The sequence below is a fragment of the Helianthus annuus genome, chromosome 3 (genome assembly GCF_002127325.2).
Source record: "Helianthus annuus cultivar XRQ/B chromosome 3, HanXRQr2.0-SUNRISE, whole genome shotgun sequence".
In the NCBI taxonomy this organism is placed as follows: domain Eukaryota; kingdom Viridiplantae; phylum Streptophyta; class Magnoliopsida; order Asterales; family Asteraceae; genus Helianthus; species Helianthus annuus.
Genome location: NC_035435.2, coordinates 146,955,268 through 146,974,211, shown reverse-complemented (window position 1 = coordinate 146,974,211; position 18,944 = coordinate 146,955,268). Strand labels below are relative to the sequence as shown.

The 18,944-nt window shown below is 35.7% G+C and overlaps 2 protein-coding genes across 2 annotated transcripts; both read left to right on the top strand.

Annotated features, from left to right (window-relative positions):
• Positions 1 to 349: 349 nt before the first annotated feature.
• Positions 350 to 5,564, top strand: LOC110929949. Its single transcript, XM_022173145.2, has 3 exons — positions 350 to 468; positions 1,598 to 2,245; positions 3,732 to 5,564. The coding sequence occupies exons 2-3, from the start codon at positions 1,613 to 1,615 to the stop codon at positions 5,259 to 5,261; spliced, it is 2,163 nt and encodes a 720-aa protein (XP_022028837.1). The 5' UTR covers positions 350 to 468; positions 1,598 to 1,612; the 3' UTR covers positions 5,262 to 5,564.
• Positions 5,565 to 6,749: 1,185 nt separating this feature from the next.
• LOC110929948 lies at positions 6,750 to 9,214 on the top strand. The gene is made up of 3 exons (XM_022173144.2): positions 6,750 to 7,015; positions 7,890 to 8,014; positions 8,610 to 9,214. The coding sequence occupies exons 1-3, from the start codon at positions 6,862 to 6,864 to the stop codon at positions 8,895 to 8,897; spliced, it is 567 nt and encodes a 188-aa protein (XP_022028836.1). The 5' UTR covers positions 6,750 to 6,861; the 3' UTR covers positions 8,898 to 9,214.
• Positions 9,215 to 18,944: the final 9,730 nt, after the last annotated feature.

The following is an 18,944-nucleotide window of genomic DNA, read 5'->3' as shown; positions in this document are numbered from 1 at the left end:
TATTTAATGTATATTTCAGTTGGTCTTCTTTCTTTTTGACATAAGTTTTACTTGGAAACAAATTGGGTTAGATAATTGACGATAAAAATTCGAATTACTTTAAGATTTGATGTCGCCGCAACGCACGACGAGTCAAAATACTAACAAACCACATCAACAAAAATCGTAAAAAAAATTAGCAAAAATATTTCATTTGATAAAGCATGCCACGTTATATTGCATGCACGCGTACACCCACGCGCCTCCACCGCGCGTCTAAACCTTCTCACTTTCGTCTCGTAAACGGACCAGACCCGATCTCCCTTCACTCAACTCATATTTAAACAACTTTTTTTTTTGTTATTATATATTTTTTTTTTACTTTTTTCCTCCACAAAACAAAACCCTCTACTCTTTCAATTGTTTTTCTCCATTTGGGTTCTCTGCTGCAGCTGACGATTCACCCTCAACAACTCGCTCCAAACTCAGGTAAAACCCGGTTCATGCTTCACGTTTTGCATGTTTCATCTTCATAACATAATAAAGCAACAACCTTTCTAACTCATGATGTTGTTAAGACTCTTCTTGCATCATAAGCAACCATCTTGCTTTGTTTCCATGTGGGGTTTCAGCTTCAAGATTGTATTTTGGTTTGAAACGACGATTTAGATGTCGTTTCAGTTGTATGTTGTCTTGTTTGATGGATTCACATTGGGATTTTGTAGTTTTGTACTACTCGAGTTGTTGGATACTTAGATTCTTGTTTTGGGAAACTGTAGTTTGTTGTATGATTTATTGAGGTTAATGTGGTTGTTGCTTTAAGCAAGTTTCTACATGTTCTGGCCTTGTTTTGCCCTCTAATTTGCTTTAACTTTTGTTGATGGTTGAAAATGGAGTTACTGTTCGAGTGTTGGTTTGATGGGATCACATTAGGATCCTAAAGTTGGTTTCTTTTTCGCTTTGTTGTCGACTGTCGTGTGGATTTGTTAGTTTGTCTTGCTTTGTTTTATTGTAGGGGTTTAGCGTACAGATTGTATTTGGGCTGTGTTGGTTTGAAACTACGAATTAGACGTTTCGTCTGATGGATTCACACTGCGATTTTGTGGTTTTGTACTACCCGAGTTGCTAGTTTGTTGATTTGTTGTGGTATTGGTGTGTTTCTTGCTGTTATTTGTGTTGCTATTTTGTATGTATTCTTCATTTCTTTGTGTGGTTAAACCTTGTGGTTCATTTGGTGTTATTTTGTATGCTTACGGTAACTTGATAAAAGTGAAGAATCCTTTGGGAAATATTAATTAGGTCCCAATGTTACGAAAGTAGTAGGTTTGAACTGAAAAATGTTTGTAACTTGTAAGTCTTGAAACAGATAGAGTATCTTCTTTATGCAGCTTGTGTTCGGTTCTTCTTTCTTCGGTCTTTTATGTTTTAATAAAAATTATTGTATTTTTTTGTTTATTCATAAACTTGTGTCTGCAACTCTGCATACAAATGTGCTTGCCATCGACACATATTCTCTTTTTGACTGTTGCAGTCAATGCAGTGACAGATGCAATTTGTTGTTATGTGTATATTGTAAAATGTTTGATCGATTTTGTTTGATATTATATAATGTGTGCAGATAAGTTGGAACCAAATGGACCACAACGATGATTGCAACAGTGACCCTTCAGAAACTTATGCATACGGTCTCTACGGGCCTTTCGAAAATCTTTATCGTGTCGGTGATGAATACCAGACCAACATCCCACCATTGGTTACAAGCACCGAGTATCTCGGTTCCATCAAGAACCCCTTTATCGAGGACGAAAAACCGAAGGCTGGATCACCGTTTGATTTCTTAATAGGATTAGATATACCAGTGGTTTGGATCAATCAAGTAAAGATGGAAGACAATGTGGATTCAACACCTGATGTTTCATCAGAAATCAAGAGCGTAAAAATTAATAATTTTCTTGTTCCGGGGTGCGTTATGGAATCATGGAGTGAAATGGAGAAGGGTAGTTTTGTCCTTGGGTTGTATATTTTCGACAAGGATTTTGTTCGGTTGAAGAGATTTATGGAGAGCAAAAAGATGGGGGATGTGATGTCGTATTACTATGGTAAATTCTACAGGTCGGATGAGTATAAACAATGGTCGGAATGTAGAAAAAGTAGAGGCAAAAGGTGTGTATTGGGGCAAAGATTATTTAGTGGATTGAGACAACAAGAATTTCTTTGTCGTTTGGTTCCCCGTGTATCTCAAGAATGTCAGGATTCACTTATGGAGGTACATTAATTAGAAATTACATTATGATACTTGTTTTATACGTTCCTTGTTTGTTTGTTTGTTTGAATTCTGTTTAACTGATTTAGTATAATATGCCCGAAGACTTTTTGATAATCGGATCTGCTCTTGCATGAGATATTTGAACCTGTTAGTTCATACATGTGTTGGTTACTTCATGTTATTGTTAATTATCGACACTTAGACTATATTAGGGTTATCCGTAATCAGGGGTAGGCCATTAGCTGAGCCCATTAGAATTAGGGTTTATATTTTGTCTATAAATAAGTAAGTAGTTAATGCGGTAAAAAATCGGATATCGGTCAAGAAATCGGTTATGCGGTGGGATATCGATAATTTTACTATCATGCAAAATTTATAAATATAGCAATTTAACACTAACAATTCAGTATATTCTCCTACCATTAACAAGTTAACCTTTTGCAACTTGCAAAACACTAACGCTCTGTTCCCGAGTTAACTTACCGAGGGATAAGAAAAGAAATTAAAAGTGAGAAAGGAAACGATGAGAACGGGAAAAAAAGACGTCTTTCCCACCGTTTCCTCCCAAATTGGGAGGAAAGAAAAATTAAAGAATTTAGGCTAGTTTTCCTTTCATTTCCTTTCTTTTCCTTCCCTAAATGAAACTCGGGAACACGACATGTTTTATTTTCCTTTCTTTTCCTTCCTTAAATGAAACTCTAGAACACAAAATATTTTTACTTTCTTTTTGTTTCATTTCCTTTCCTTCCGTTAGTAAACTCTGGAACACAGTGTAACAGTTGTAGCAAGTAGGAACTGATTAAGACTTAAAACACTAACATTTAACAATTAAGACTTAAAACACTAATAGCAACAATAAGAAGAAAGACAAATGGTAGAACTAAGAAGAAAGATACTGATATCGGGAAAATTGGTGATATATCGTATCTAATGCTTGATGCCTTGAAAGACAATGATCGCATAAAATAGGAGATGCGGCATAGGTCTCTGGTGAACTTTAAATGTTCAAGATACGCGGTGAAAAGCCCATTATAGATTCTAAAAGTTTCAATAAATAAATCGAAAGGGTAGATGGTATTACTTATTGAAGCATTTGCTATACAAGGAAGAAAAAATATTAGCTAACATGAAAAAACAGATGTGTAAATTAGAAAACAGATCAAACGCATCACTTGCAAAAAAAATCTGGCTAAGAATGGGTCTAAACGGGTGAACAATGGGCTGGTCAAAAACTCATTTGTGGAGTAAAAGGGGCAGATTAGTCAACCACTGGCACTTTTAAGGCTCTAAGTCTCCAACCACTACAACAATGTACCCATGACCACCTACCGACTACCGCTGTCCACTATTGCAACAAAAAAACTCAAAAAGAAAAGAGAGAAGGAAAACAAAAAATAATTGATTTGGAACTCATATATTCAAAGGTTTGGTCTCTTTTATTATTGAAACCAAAGATCTTATTTTTGTTTTGTAACAATTTTTTCAGGTTTCTAGGACATTTGGAGACTCAAAGATATCACTAGAACAATACGTTACCTCCATAAAAACTTTAATCGGGATGAAACTGTTCATCGATGCAGTGGCAATTGGAAAAGGTAAGCAAGATTTAACAGCAAACGCTGTTGAACCCACAAAACAAAACCAAGCAATACACATTCGCCCCGAAATCCCAACCGGAAAAGCTTGTTCCGCACTCACTTCAACAGAAATTATCAAATTCCTTACCGGTGATTATCGGTTAAGCAAAGCGCGATCCAGTGATTTATTCTGGGAAGCAGTTTGGCCCAGATTGCTTGCACGCGGGTGGCACTCAGAACAACCAAACGGGTACAATTATGCCATAAACGGGAGGCATTCTTTGGTGTTCTTGATGCCAGGTGTGAAAAAGTTTTCAAGAAAACTAGTCAAAGGGGAAGCGTATTTGGATTCTGTTACCGATGTTTTGAATAAAGTAGCATCTGACCCGCAACTTCTCGAACTTGATAATGAACAAAACGGCGTGAGTGAAATGAAAATCGACGAAGACGAAGAAGAAGACGAGGAAGAAGAAAACGAGTTTTTCGGGAAACGGAAAAGCCATTGTTATCTTCAACCTCGAGCTCCGAATCTGAATCACGGGAACGTTTTAATGAAGTTTACTGTGGTTGATACGAGTTTACGATGTGGAAAAATCTTTAGGGTTAGAGAATTGGATGCCATGAAGTTGGGTTTAAGATCTCTTTCTGATGAAATTCGTAGCGAGTTGGTTTCTAGCGATGATTCAGACGGTGAAAACTTGTTTCTTGTGGATCGAGAAACAAATGCTAACGGTCAAAAGCCTGCTAAGAAACAGAAAACATCGGGTGAACTGAAGATTCTTGAAAAAAGACATGTGAAGACTGTTAACGGTTTAGATTCGGTCACAACGAAAGCCAAAACGAGCAGGAAATCAAACCAAGAAAACGCAGTACATCATGCGAAAAGACGTAGGAGATTAACCGCATGCATTCGTGTAGATTCGAAGGCTGGCTCTAGCTTGGATTCTCACGCGGGCTCGTCATCTCAGGCTAATAATAATAATAATCACAAATTGTCATCCAATTTAAGTTTTACGTCAAGATGCAGCTCAATCGACACTGAAGAACAAAATCAGCCTCACTCGATGAATTTAATAGATCTAAATTATCCCCATGTTAATTCCGAATTTGAAAATGGTGACTTTGTGACCGAAGTTAAAGACGAAAGAAACGAGCCGGGCCCACAGAAACAATCTGAAACTATTGTGGGTCCCAGGGAGCAAGAAAACGGTGGTTCAAGAAGGCAGGGTACGAGAAACAGGCCACCAACAGCTAGAGCATTAGAAGCTTTTGCTAACGGGTTTTTGACTATTAATAGCAGGAAAAAGAGTAGGGAAGAAATGAAATCGAGAAGTTTCAAACATACCGTTGGTGAAGTTGGGGTTATAAGTGAGTGTAGTACGGGTGATGCTTCTTCGGCTGTAAGAGGATATGATGAAAATGGTGAAGTTGAGAAATAGTCGAAAACAACATTCGTGTACATGTTGCAGAGTGGGGTAACGTCATCAAGATTCGATTTTGATGATGACCCATGAAGAGAAATTGGTTTGAGATTTGACCCTGGTTCAGGTTGGATTAGATTTGGTTATACCGTTGACTTTTTCTTTCCTTTTTTTATAATCTTTGACCTATTTGAATGAGAATCAGGTATATGTAGGTGAACTTTATTGTCTTGTTGTTCATATTACTGTTCTGTAACTATTTGGAAGCATGATTGGAATTATTATAAACTGATAATCATGTGGGGAGGAGTTTGACTTTGACCTTGAATCTTGCATGAAAAATGGACTTTGTGAACATTAATCTAGAATTGAGCCTAGCAATAATGGATAGTTGAACATAAAAAATATGGTATTGTGTTGCATTAGGCATTGTTAACTAGAGAGTAGAGATGCATAAACAGGACTAGGGTGGAAACGAATTCTTTGTACCAGGCTAGAACCTATCCCGGTTTGAACTGTTCTAGCCTGGTCCTAAGCACAGTTTGAACCGTACTGAAATGAAGTTTTAATTCATACATATACAATACAAACATGTTTTAAAGAAATTATAATAGATTTGTCAAGTGTATGCCTCTTAATGGAAGGATGTGGTTGGTGCATATGTTTGTATGTATATTAAAGAAATTAGCTTTTGCTTAAACAACAAAGCTTAAGTAGAAGTTGAACATGCTGATATGAGTTATACGGAGTTTGTAGGTTTATATAATGTTTAACTGAATTGTGTATATAATTGTTTGTTTAATTTCAATATTTAATAGACAAGGTTGTCAAGTCCCAGTCGATACTCAAACGAACATAAAATTATGGCTAACTCCCGCAATATGGTGTTTCTTCGTTGTCGTATAAAACATATGGTGCAACCTTGTCAACTATATCATATGTTGAGGTTAAATACACCGTCACAAACATCATGCGACAAATGCACCTAGTAAAGATAAGTCACTAGCTTATGATCCTAAACATACAATATTGCGAACCATTACCAGTATGTGTGATAAGGAATGTATATCCGACTCAATATTCAACCAATTTGCTTACATATATTACAACCTTTGAGATCACTGGAACATTAATATCAATGCAAATACCAAGGGAGAAGTAGTTCATAGATAAACTTATCATCACTCACGTGAATAATTATTAGTCCGTACATCACAACCCAATTGTACCGATATCGATACCGAGAAGATTAACATGGACCATTGTGACACCCTAGACAAATCCCACATTAGCCGTGGACAGGAGAGATTCTTGGTTCATAAGACATTCCCCGCCTCTTATATCATTAACGCGTTTTGGGCTTAGTTGGTTGTGGAGCACATAAAAACTCCTCAATTAAGCGTAAGGTAACGGACTCTCTAAATATCTCTATCTTATATGTATTTAACTCTTACATAGATAATCAATATTAGTTAGCAAAAAGGTTTATCATTTATGTATCGTGGCAGTTCAACGTGGATCGCTCGAGAAGCATTTACGTGGACTAGCCAAGTTTCGCGTATGTAATGTAAGCAACATATACACGTGCATCATTTAACAACACCGCACAAACTAAAAAATGGGTCAGGCATTTCGTCGAGCATCTGGCAGGATCCGTGCCCCTGCACCTCCATCTTCACCTTCTCAACTCAATAAGCCACTTGATCGCACCCAACCAGCCGCCTCCGTTGATAACAAGGTTCCCGTCGGTGGTAACGTTGACCCTAGCTCCGGTAACCGGCTTTCTCATCCCAATTCTTACTTGCTTTCTACTGGAATGAATGCATAGTTAGACATTGCGATCAATTTTGAAAACTTGTGCCTCAATACATTGACTCCTTAATATTGAACCATACTAATGCCTTAGAAAGCGTTCTGAATATATCATTTATAGCGTATCATAGAGAAAAAGCAATTTGGTTTGATAGGTAGGGTTTAGATTTCTGTGAACTTGTTAGGGTTTTTTGTTCTAAAATTTTTAATTTTATGATATAGCTTTTGGGGAAGATATAATGCTTGTTGAATAATGTGCCAAACAGGTGATCTTCATGTGCTACACCTCTTCTAGGTAGGTTAAAAGTGTGTTTCAGTAGATTTTTAAGCAATAAAGCATGGAAATTAAACCTCAGTGTGGTTGCCATGGTGCCATAACTGGTTTTGGCCGCAGTGGCGAAGCTTGAGATTTCCGACGGGGGTTCGAAAACGTATATACCCAAAAATTTCTATAGAACCAGGGGGTCGAAAACGTATATACCCAAAAATTTCTATACGAAAACCACATATATTACACTACTGAGCGAAAAGTTCGGGGTCCCCCCTCGCCCCTTCTAACCTGCGCCAATGTTTGGCCGGTGCTAATATTTATAAGTTATTTACAAATTGAGTAGCTGATCCATACACCTAGTACTGATGTTAAAGCTGCATAGTGCAGATAGCTATTTTGTTCAAACTTCAAAGTTTTAAGTCTGTTTCTGAGGTTTCTAAGTGACGCAACTTCATCTCTTAAATTTGGATTTAGCCTGCAAATTCTGGGAGCTTAACATGTTACTTAATAAGTCAGTCATGTTTGACGCTTCTCATCCGTAATCTCTTGCATTATTTTGACAGATGGTCAACCAAGAAACACTCTGGATGATGTTCCCGAAGAGCGTGATTCTGAATATGATGCTATGCTTAGCAAGATGGTTGGCAGAATTCAAACAAAACCTGGTGGCAAATTGGAGATGGGTGAGGTGAGTTGACCAACTTGTTTGATAGATTCATGTAATTAAATGTTGCTGTATGTCTTATCTCTTTTCATGAATCATGATAATGTTCTTAATACGGAAACTTCTGTATCCAGTCGATGCATAGATTCAGATCATATAGGTGATGGAAATGTGATTAGATAGTCGGAAACTATTTTAGAACATCTCTTAGCTTAAATACTCCATACTCGGACTTTTGCTAGAATCATATTTATCATTAATTCTTGTTATCTTCAGTACAATTTAAAGCTTTGTTGTGTCGTCATTATAAGAATGACTAGTACTTATTTCCTTATATATAGGCTGCAATTCAATGCTGATTGAGTGGATAATATATTGCTTTCTAATAGAATGTAATTACTTTTCCAAGGTGTTGTAGTTTTAAAGTTTCATAATTCGATCTTTTCCAAGTGAAAGTTCAGTCTCCAAAGTTATAAGTTATATGAGTACATAAGTAATATGATATCTAGTGAGAATCATAAACGATCCTGTAGTACTCCCCATACCTTGGTCTTTAACGAATATTATTTTTCGACATCACTAAAATAATAAGAAAAACTCTCGAATACTGTTTGTACAGGCTTTCGTGGTGGACAAGTACAAAAGACCCATGCCAAAATTGAGAAACACAACTGCAGAAACTGGCAGATACGAACAAAGACCCGCTCCCCCAGGAACCCTAAATGTGGCCCAGCTTCGCCACATCATCCTTCTGTATCAAGGTAAGGCTGATGATCACAACGGGCCTATGGATGTCAACCAAATAGCAGAAAAATTCAAAGTTGATGTTGCTCAGGTTCAACGGGCTGTGCAGTTTCTTTCTATGCCTCCGGAATATTTCAATAAACAGAAAAAAGATCCAAGATAACTTCACTCAACCTTATATCAGTTATTGTTATAGCAGCAATGAGTGTGATTTTACAGGGATGACAAACTTTTCTAGACGGTTGACCCGGAACTTGTAGCATTATACTTGGTCGTCGCGGATACATGCATCTTCATATTTTAAATAATTTTTTTTTTTTTTGAAAAATTTGATGTTCTTGCTACAGTTTGGTTTCTGTAGATCATTTTGAGTATGCTGCGAGGTTTACAGTTGAATAACACATTAGTTGATGTGTTGTATGGTTTGTTAATTGGATTTAATGGTTTCTAGTCTAAACGTGAACCTGTTTTGCTTGATGATTTCTTGGTTCTTTTATTGAAACTATATTCATATATACAAAACATGGCGTCTAACTGACATACTATAACGTTGGGTAGTGTGGTGTAGCAACATCAGCGTCATGTATGAGCCACATAAGCGATGTGCTTTATCGTTAACTTGTACGGTATATGATAACACTCTCTTTAAAGCCCCAATATATATAAAGAAATAAAAAGAAATTAGAAAGAAATGAATATGATTTGTTAAATATATGTGGGCCACATATATTTGCCGTTAAAAAAAAAATGTGGGCCACATCACCATCCTTATAATGCTCGCAAGCAATTTTGATTGGTTGGACTTTCTCTTGACCAATCAATTTTCTTTTTTGTATTTCCAGAACCCACAAATATTATACCGCTACTCTATAACTTGACCAATCAATTTTTTTTTTATTTTTCAAAGCGTAAATTACAAGTTTGCCCTTTATATTTGTACCAAATTGCAGACGGTGTCCTTTACCTTTAAATTTTACGAGTTTGTCCTTAACGTTTCAAAATCCTGCACGTTATGTCCTTTAGCCCTAACTCAGTCATATTTTTTTGTTAAATATGGTCATGTGCATTACACATGAGGGTATTCTTGTCATTTTACATCTTCAGGGACTATTGAGTAAAATAACTTATATTAAGGGATTAAATATGTAAAAAGATTAAAGAATAAAATATAAATAAAAAAACCTAATTAATATTTATATTTTATATGGGACCCACCACCCACCCTACCCACTAGGGATGTGCAACCGTTAACCGAAACCGAATCGAAAACCGACAAAACCGAACCGAAATTAACCGAAACCGAATTAACCGAAAGTTGGTTAACGGATATATTTTTTTACCATCGGTTAACCAAAATTAACCGAACCGAACCGAATCATTTATTTCTTTATATATTTCTAGCTTTTATACCTCTATTTCATGTATTTCATGTTTTATACTTTCATTTCATGTAATAATACCTCTATTTCATTTATTTATGTCTTCATTTCATTTATTTAAACATCTATTCATGCATTTATATCTCCATTTCATTTATTTATACATCCATTTCATGTATTTATACATCTATTTTATGTATTTATACCTCAATTACATGTATTTCTAAGAAAAAAATTAGCCCTTGTTTGAATTGGTTATTAACCGAAAATTAACGGACCGAAAACCGACAAATTAACCGAATTAACCGAACCGATGACTTCGATTATGGTTACTATTAATGCTAATAACCGAACCGAACCGTGCACACCCCTACTACCCACTTCACCTTCCCCACTCTAAACCACCCACCACCATCTCTACCTTTCACCACCGCCACCATCTACCCATCGCCCCCAATTTGTAATTTACTATCTTCCCCATTGACTTTCTGATTGCCGCACCTCCCATTTTTATATAAACTAGGTTTTTTCCCCGCGCTATGCGGCGGGATTTTAGTCGTTTTCTCGGTGTTACGTGGCGTGACTTTGATTGTTATCGGTTTCGATAATACCAATACCCTAAATCCTAACCAGAAAACGAATATCGATACAGGTTCCGATAATACCAATACCCTAAACCCTAATAAAAAAGCTAAACCCATTTAACTTTTTTTTACAAAAAAAAAAAAAAAAAAAAAAAAAATCTTGTTGCAAAAATGAAAAATCCTAAAGTTTAGTATGCTAATAAAAAGCTCAACCATAAAAGAACAAAAAAAATTATTGCTCTTAATTGTTTGTTTTATGGGTATTTGGATATAGTATCGTACCGTATAGAACACTTTCGGCATCGGTAATAATTTCGGTAGAACCGACATCAGTATGAACATCGGTTGGTTAGTATAGCAATACTACCGATCTTGTAATGACAAAACATTTCTAGAATTAAAATAATATCATTAATTATATATAAATAGATTTAGTTTAAATTAAAAAAAAACTTTAAGGAAATATATGGATAAAAGAATGATAATAGAAGTTAACCATGTTAAATAAAATAAAACTCGTCTTTATAACATGTTAGTTATTAGTCTGGCTAATGGGTTGTTGTTGTACTGGTTGAACCCGTGTTTGATTCTCATTATCATCAGCTTCCTTTTGTCAACTAAAAAAAAGAAGCAAAACCGGTAGAGTCAAGTTTAGAACCCAAGTCCCCAAGGTTGTAATCAAGAACACCAACCACCAAATTGTTATTACATTTTTCAGCTTTAAACTTATTAATATTGAAAAATGAAACCACTAAAAGGAAAAACACTATTCATCATCCATCACCACATATATATATATATATATATATATATATATATATATATATAGGACAAAGATCCGTTAGGAACCACCCCTTATTGCGAGAACCGCGAGAACCAATGTGAACACTTGGCAAAATTGTAATTATGTGGTACTTATTATAAAACACGCGCCCCGCTGTTTCATAACTCTGTTCACGATTAATAGTTAGGGTTTCATTCATCAGATCAGAACTTTGTATACATCGACGACGGTGGCCGACGACGTTCACATATCTCACCGGAGTTCACGACGGTGGCATCCGGTCACGGTGTTTTCAGCGGCATTCACAACGACAACCCACCATTTACACCCTCTACATGGCATCCTCTGATTCATCAATTGTCAATTATCACACATCTGATGTTCCTCATACATTTTATGATAATCCTCCTCATATCTACATGGCATCATCTGATTCATTAAGTGTCGATTCTCACACATATGATGTTCCTCCTCATACATTATCTGGTATTCCTCCTCATATACATCTGATGCTGTTCTAAATTGTGATCTGGTTTGTGTCCTAGGGTTAATTTTGAGTTCTACTTTTCGTGTGTATGCGTTAGGAACAAGCTATGAATTGGTCATGATCTAAGTTGTTCTTATGAGTTTCCATGAGTGTAAGGTAGGTAAAAGTAAAGTAGAATGAAAGAGGAGCCAGTTGAAGCTTGCTTACGTAGCCGATTTCGTATGGTGATCTGCCAGTATTTGTGTTAACCGAGGTTTTTAAGAACGTACTGATAGTTAGGTATGGAGTAGACTGTTATATAATCTTTTAGTTCTTCATCTGCAAGTAGTCTTGTGGTATTCTGGCATAGACGATGAGTTCACGGACTTAATAAGATCATTGTCGATATATTTTTTCGTTTTGCAGTTTTTAGCTAATTGCATATGGTGATCTTCCTTGATTTGTGTTTACCAAGGTTTTAAACTTTTAAGAATCTACTGAAAAATAGCTATTGAGAAGACTATTATATAATCTTTTAGTTCTTCATCTGCAAGTAATTTTGTGGTATTCCGGCGTAGAAGATGAGATCATGTACTGGTTAAGATCTTTGTCGATATATCTTTTTAATTTGCATGTTGTAGATACTCTGTAAATATTATATTAAATGATATGCACATATGCATTATATTTACTGTAAATGATCTTGTATTAAATTATATGCACATGTGCATTATATTGATTGTAAATGATATTGTATTAAATTATATGCACATGTGCATTATGTTGAAAATTAGAATATATAATTGATGTATGTATTCTGAATAAGTGCCTTATAGATAACTATCCAATTATGTACAGAATGGCAGCAAACAAAGGGTCTTGGGTGGCGGACAACTACAAAAAAAAATAGGGGAGGTCACTGTGTGAGATTGGCAATGGAATAATAAGTCGACAACCGGGGAGGCATGGGTGTATTATATGCAGCAAAGTCGCAGAAGAAGTTTGAATCGATCTCTCGCTTGGGATATATCGATTCTCAAAAGCACCGTATATCTAACCATTCTCGTTCATCTACTCCTGGTAAGAAATGATTGATATACGGATATACCAATTTCAGGTTATTATAATATTAAGTTTTGCAAGTTCTAAAATTTTACTTTCTATGTAGGTGGATGTTTGCGTCTTGTTCCAACGAAAGAGGTAGTTGAGTATGTGACCAAACTGCTTTTAGATTCACGTGTCAAGACCTACAGGAACATACAGAATATGCCGACGTTTATATTAGACAAGAGGGAACGAATGGGCTCTAGGTTTATTTCGGATAATGGATTAGTGGAGGACCCTATTGATGTTGAAAAGCAAAGGGCCGTTGTCAATCTATGGACCGAAGAAGATAGACAAATGTTCTTAGATAATTATGCTTTGTTTGGCAAAAACTTCAAAAAGATTGCATCTTTTTTTCAACACAAAACAGTTGCTGAATGTGTTGAGTTCTATTACAAGAATCACAAGTCTGGGAGTTTCCAAAAAACAAAGAAGAATTCAAAATTTTGCGAAAGGGAAGTCGTGTGATGTTAATACTAACAGTACGTGTTTGGTGACTCATGGGAAAAGACCCAATCGGGAAACGGGGGCCACTTCTCTCGACATGCTCGGTGCTGCTTCAGCAATGGTTGCTAATGTGAATGAACGGTCGAATGATTTTACTATCTATTGTAACGAGCAGGAAACCGTTGCAGCCGATGTGTTGGCTGGGATTTGCGGGTCGATATCATCAGAAGCTTTGGGTTCTTGCATTACCAGTTCAGTTGACCACCCGAAATTGGGTCGTTCTTCGCTAAACGATGTTGATGAGCTGAGGAGACTTGTTCGGATGACAGTTGTGGGGAAGATACGAATGTTGGAGTTGAACCTACGGCATCATCCTAATTTGTTATCAATTATGTATTACATGTAATTATTTGTGATTTTATTATTACCCACTTAAAATAATGTAATTTTATTACTACCCATTTAACTTACAATATTAATATTAATGCCTAACTTACAATATGCACATGTGCATACATATCGACCAGTTGTATCTAACAGTTGACTCATCTTGTTTATTGATATACCATTGTTTATTATTATACATGTTACTAATATTAATATAAAACCCCGTTTGTTATACCTTATATATAACTATACCCATTTGTAATACATTACATATTACACTGTACGTTATATAACTTTATGCACATGTGCATACCCATCATTTAATTTATTAACCAACATAATATAACATATTTTAACAATCGTGCACATCTATAACACATTATATATTACTAACACACATTTAATCATTACTAACATTTATTACCAACCATCTTGTTAGTTTAGCCATTTTAATGCACATGTGCATAAACGACAACAACCAATACGAACTCCAAACATCGATTATATCAGCTAAAATACCAACTAATTACGATATCAACTACTATACCAGTTGTTGTCAACCAAATGTATTAGTGTCATAATAGACCACTTCCAACCACATTTAACCAAAACTATAAACGACATCATAACAAAGTACCATCTGACGTGTTAAAACAAACAAAACAAAACAAAAAGTACTAGTTTCATTAACATAAATCACCAACAAAACAGAAATACTATATGTTCCTAAAGTTAATAGCCTGTTGTGTTAACTCGTACCCTCAAACTTATCCTCATTCTTCCATTTATCAAGCATATTCCAACATTTTTCTTGTTTCATCGCCTCTTTGTCTATCGTTTTCCGCATTTTTTTCATCTCTCAAACCACGTGTTTTCTCTTTTGCAAGTTCCATAACAGTTTCCTTGTACATGTTTGCATCTGATAATAACAGTTTTGTTGATATCTTCATCCTCAAGTTTTTCAGCTGCATGTCTTGAATATCTTTCCGCGTACTAAAATCGCTTTCAAACTTGACATCGCTCCATTTGTACATCTCCATGTGTTGAAATTTTCTTTTCCAACTTTCGTTCCATTGCAATTCTGCAATGAACATGTGCATATACGTTAAATACCTTAATAATCTAGTATGACAAATTATGCGCATGCGCATAGTAACATGTTTTGTCATATTATGCACATGTGCATATATGTATATATCACACCACACTATCTTGTTACCACATTCTAACATAAAATAATCAAATATTATAACCTTTTTGTTTACCATGCATATACTTTTCCGTTGTGACTGCGTCTTACAATGATGACCCTTCGTCCCTCGACTTTAATACAAATATAACTTTTTTCATTTTCTTTTCCAACTTTTTTTCCATTGCAATTCTGCAATGAACATGTGCATATACGTTAAATACCTTAATAATCTAGTATGACAAATTATGCGCATGCGCATAGTAACATGTTTTTGTCAGTTTATGCACATGTGCATATATGTATATATCACATCACAATATCTTGTTACCACATTCTAACATAAAATAATCAAATATTCTAACCTTTTTGTTTACCATGCATATACTTTTCTGTTATGCATATACTTTTCCGTTGTGACTGCGTCTTACAATGATGACCCTTCGTCCCTCGACTTTAATACAAATATAACTTTTTTTCATTTTCTTTTCCAACTTTCTTTCCATTGCAATTCTGTAATGAACATGTGCATATACGTTAAATACCTTAATAATCTAGTATGACAAATTATGCGCATGCGCATAGTAACATGTTTTGTCAGTTTATGCACATGTGCATATATGTATATATCACACCACAATATCTTGTTACCACATTCTAACATAAAATAATCAAATATTCTAACCTTTTTGTTTACCATGCATATACTTTTCCGTTATGCATATACTTTTCCGTTATGCATATACTTTTCCGTTGTGACTGCGTCTTACAATGATGACCCTTTGTCCCTCGACTTTAATACAAATATAACTTTTTTTCATTTTCTTTTCCAACTTTCTTTCCATTGCAATTCTGCAATGAACATGTGCATATACGTTAAATACCCTAATAATCTAGTATGACAAATTATGCGCATGCGCATATTAACATGTTTTGTCAGTTTATGCACATGTGCATATATGTATATATCACACCACAATATCTTGTTACCACATTCTAACATAAAATACATTGTGCATAACTATTCACATGTTACTATAAAATATGCACATGTGCATATTAAATTAATATCACAATCTTTGCACATGTTCATAACTATATATCACACAAACTTACCTTAATAACAATACTAATATTAACAGTAAGTTCTCAATACTTTCTAACCTTTTTGCTTAACAACCGCATGCTCGTCTTCTGTCGCATCAGGCATTCTTTTTGACCCTTCATCTCTCGGCTTCAGTAGAAACGTAACTTTCTTTGTTTTTTTTTTTTTCATTTTACTGCATACAATGAGAATGTATATTAACACTAACACACGCGCATAACTATAACTAAGCAACTATAATTATGCACATGTGCATACACACAACTATTAAACAATTTATCAATATATACACATGTTAACACATTGACCCGACAAAAACAAATTCGGTTACAAATTATAAACATACTTTATCATGTTATGCACATGTGCATTCTAACACGTTATGCACATGTGCATACCAATCAAGCATAGATATGAACCAAAACTATAAGTATAAACATAAGTTATCACATTATGCACATGTGCATTCCAAATCAAACACAAACACATATGCACACTACACGAACAAACAAACACAAACACATATGCACAACATCGGCTGTAATCTACACGAACAAACATTAAAACCTTCAGTCTGTTCAACCAAAATACCCCTGGAACTTTTACCGCAGGACCAAATGAATAACTGATGCGGCCAGCTGTTAACAGCCATACACAAGCATTTTAAGGCTATATTAAGATCCAGCAGCATCATAAATTCAGCACTATGCTTTAGGCTCACACTTTGCAGACGTACAAACAGTAGGTATGTTATCCGGTGCACCATTAACATAATACTCACAACATGCATCAAACTACCAGCATTAACGATAGACCCTACATGTATGCAGCTGACTAACCCGGAGATCAACAACTCGGGAAGTAAATACGGATCCCAAAAGCACAGACAGTAAACCCAGTAGCCAGTACCTCGGACATACAATAAAGAGTGGATGTAATATAACTATGCACATGTGCATACATACAACAACATTATGCACATGTGCATTCCAAAAAAAACACAAACATATAATCGCAACAATATTATGCACATGTGCATTCTAAAACAAACAGAAACACATAATCGTATTTACATGCGGATTTAATATAAATATGCACATGTGCATACATACAACAATATTATGCACATGTGCACTCCAAATCAAAACACAAACACTAACTACACGATGAACCGACCTGCATAAAAAATGTAGAGAAGACGAAAAGAGATTACCTGAATTCTCGCTGGAACACCGATTCAAGTCTCTGATTCAAGTCTCTGACTTCAAGAGCACCTTCAAGTGTCCCATTCTATATCTAGATCGGTCGATTCAAGTCAATGACGTTGCGGTTGTTCAAGATAACATTCAAGTGTCACATTCTGTATCTAGATCGGTCGACGAGAGACACTGGTACCCTCGCCGGAACCCTAGACACACAGTAGTCATGGTCACCACCACCAGACCATCACCACCGCCGACTTATGCCCCGCCGTGGAACCCGTGAACGCCGACTGCCGCTCCACCGTTAAATCCGTGAACGGTCGATGAGATACGAACGGACCCGTGAAATTTGTGGGATCGACCGTTGTTTACTGCCGTGAGAACCACCGTACACTCTTGTGCGCCGCCTGTATGCCGCCGTGAACAGCCGTGATCCCTCAATGTGTCGCTGCTGATGATGCAGATTGTGGTTTGGGAATGAATGAATTGAACTTGAGAAACCCTAAAACAGGGGACGTGTCTTATGTTAAAGTTCAATATAATTACAATATATGCCACCGTGTGTTTTTTTGGTATAATTCAATATATTTACAATTTTGCCATGTGTTCACATTGGTTCTCGCGGTTCTCGCAATAAAGGTGGTTCTCGCATGAACCCCTCCCTATATATATATATATATATATATATATATATATATATATATATATATATATATATATATATATATATAATGGGTGCTCAAAATTTGTGAGAAACACATTTGATCTTGAGGGCCCATAACATTTTATTCCCGTATAGATGTATGAAAATTATCAACTAAAAAAAATCTTTGTAAACATTGTTAAGAACCCCATTCTAAAACAGTAACTCAATCCATACATAATCACATATCAACTACAATAGTAACTAAAGCTAAAAGCCTACCACAAACCCAAATTTCAAACCAATCATTTAATCCATAAAATCCTAATATCAACAACCACAGTTGACCAAAACAGAGTCACCCCAAATCCCAAATTAAACCCACTAATTCAACCAATTAACCCGCAACAGGTGCAGCATCGTTCGTTTTTTAACACCGCCAATTGGAATCCACACCCCTTCTAAGAACGAGAATGTGAGCCGTATATAGTTCGTTTTTCCGGCAAAGAACCGCTAATCGAAACCCACACAGGTGCAGCATTGTGTACCTGATGATGTCGTCGTTAACTACCGGTTCTTTTTTCCGGCAGAGAAGGTGTGAATGTGGTGGTGTTATGGTGGTGTGGAGGTGTGAATGTCTATGGTGGTGGTGCAGAGAATAACGTGAAAAAGAGAGAAAGGAGAAGAAAGGGTGGGTAGCTGGGTAAAAGTTTTTTTTTCTAAATATTAATTATGTTTTTTATTTATATCTTATTATTTAATCTTTTTACAAACTTAATCCCTTAATATAAGTTATTTACTCAATAGTCCCTGAAGATGTAAAATTACAATAATACCCTCATGTGCAACATGTGCAAGGCACATGACCATATTTAACAAAAAAAATATGACTGAGTTAGGGATAGAGGACATAACGTGCA

Bases quoted from the DNA above. Each gene is read 5' to 3' on its own strand.
- LOC110929948 (XM_022173144.2), top strand. From the start codon at position 6,862: ATGGGTCAGGCATTTCGTCGAGCATCTGGCAGGATCCGTGCCCCTGCA. The intron at 7,016-7,889 runs GTAACCGGCTTT...TTATTTTGACAG, and splicing joins TAACGTTGACCCTAGCTCCG to ATGGTCAACCAAGAAACACT. The intron at 8,015-8,609 runs GTGAGTTGACCA...CTGTTTGTACAG, and splicing joins GCAAATTGGAGATGGGTGAG to GCTTTCGTGGTGGACAAGTA.
- LOC110929949 (XM_022173145.2), top strand. From the start codon at position 1,613: ATGGACCACAACGATGATTGCAACAGTGACCCTTCAGAAACTTATGCA. The intron at 2,246-3,731 runs GTACATTAATTA...CAATTTTTTCAG, and splicing joins GTCAGGATTCACTTATGGAG to GTTTCTAGGACATTTGGAGA.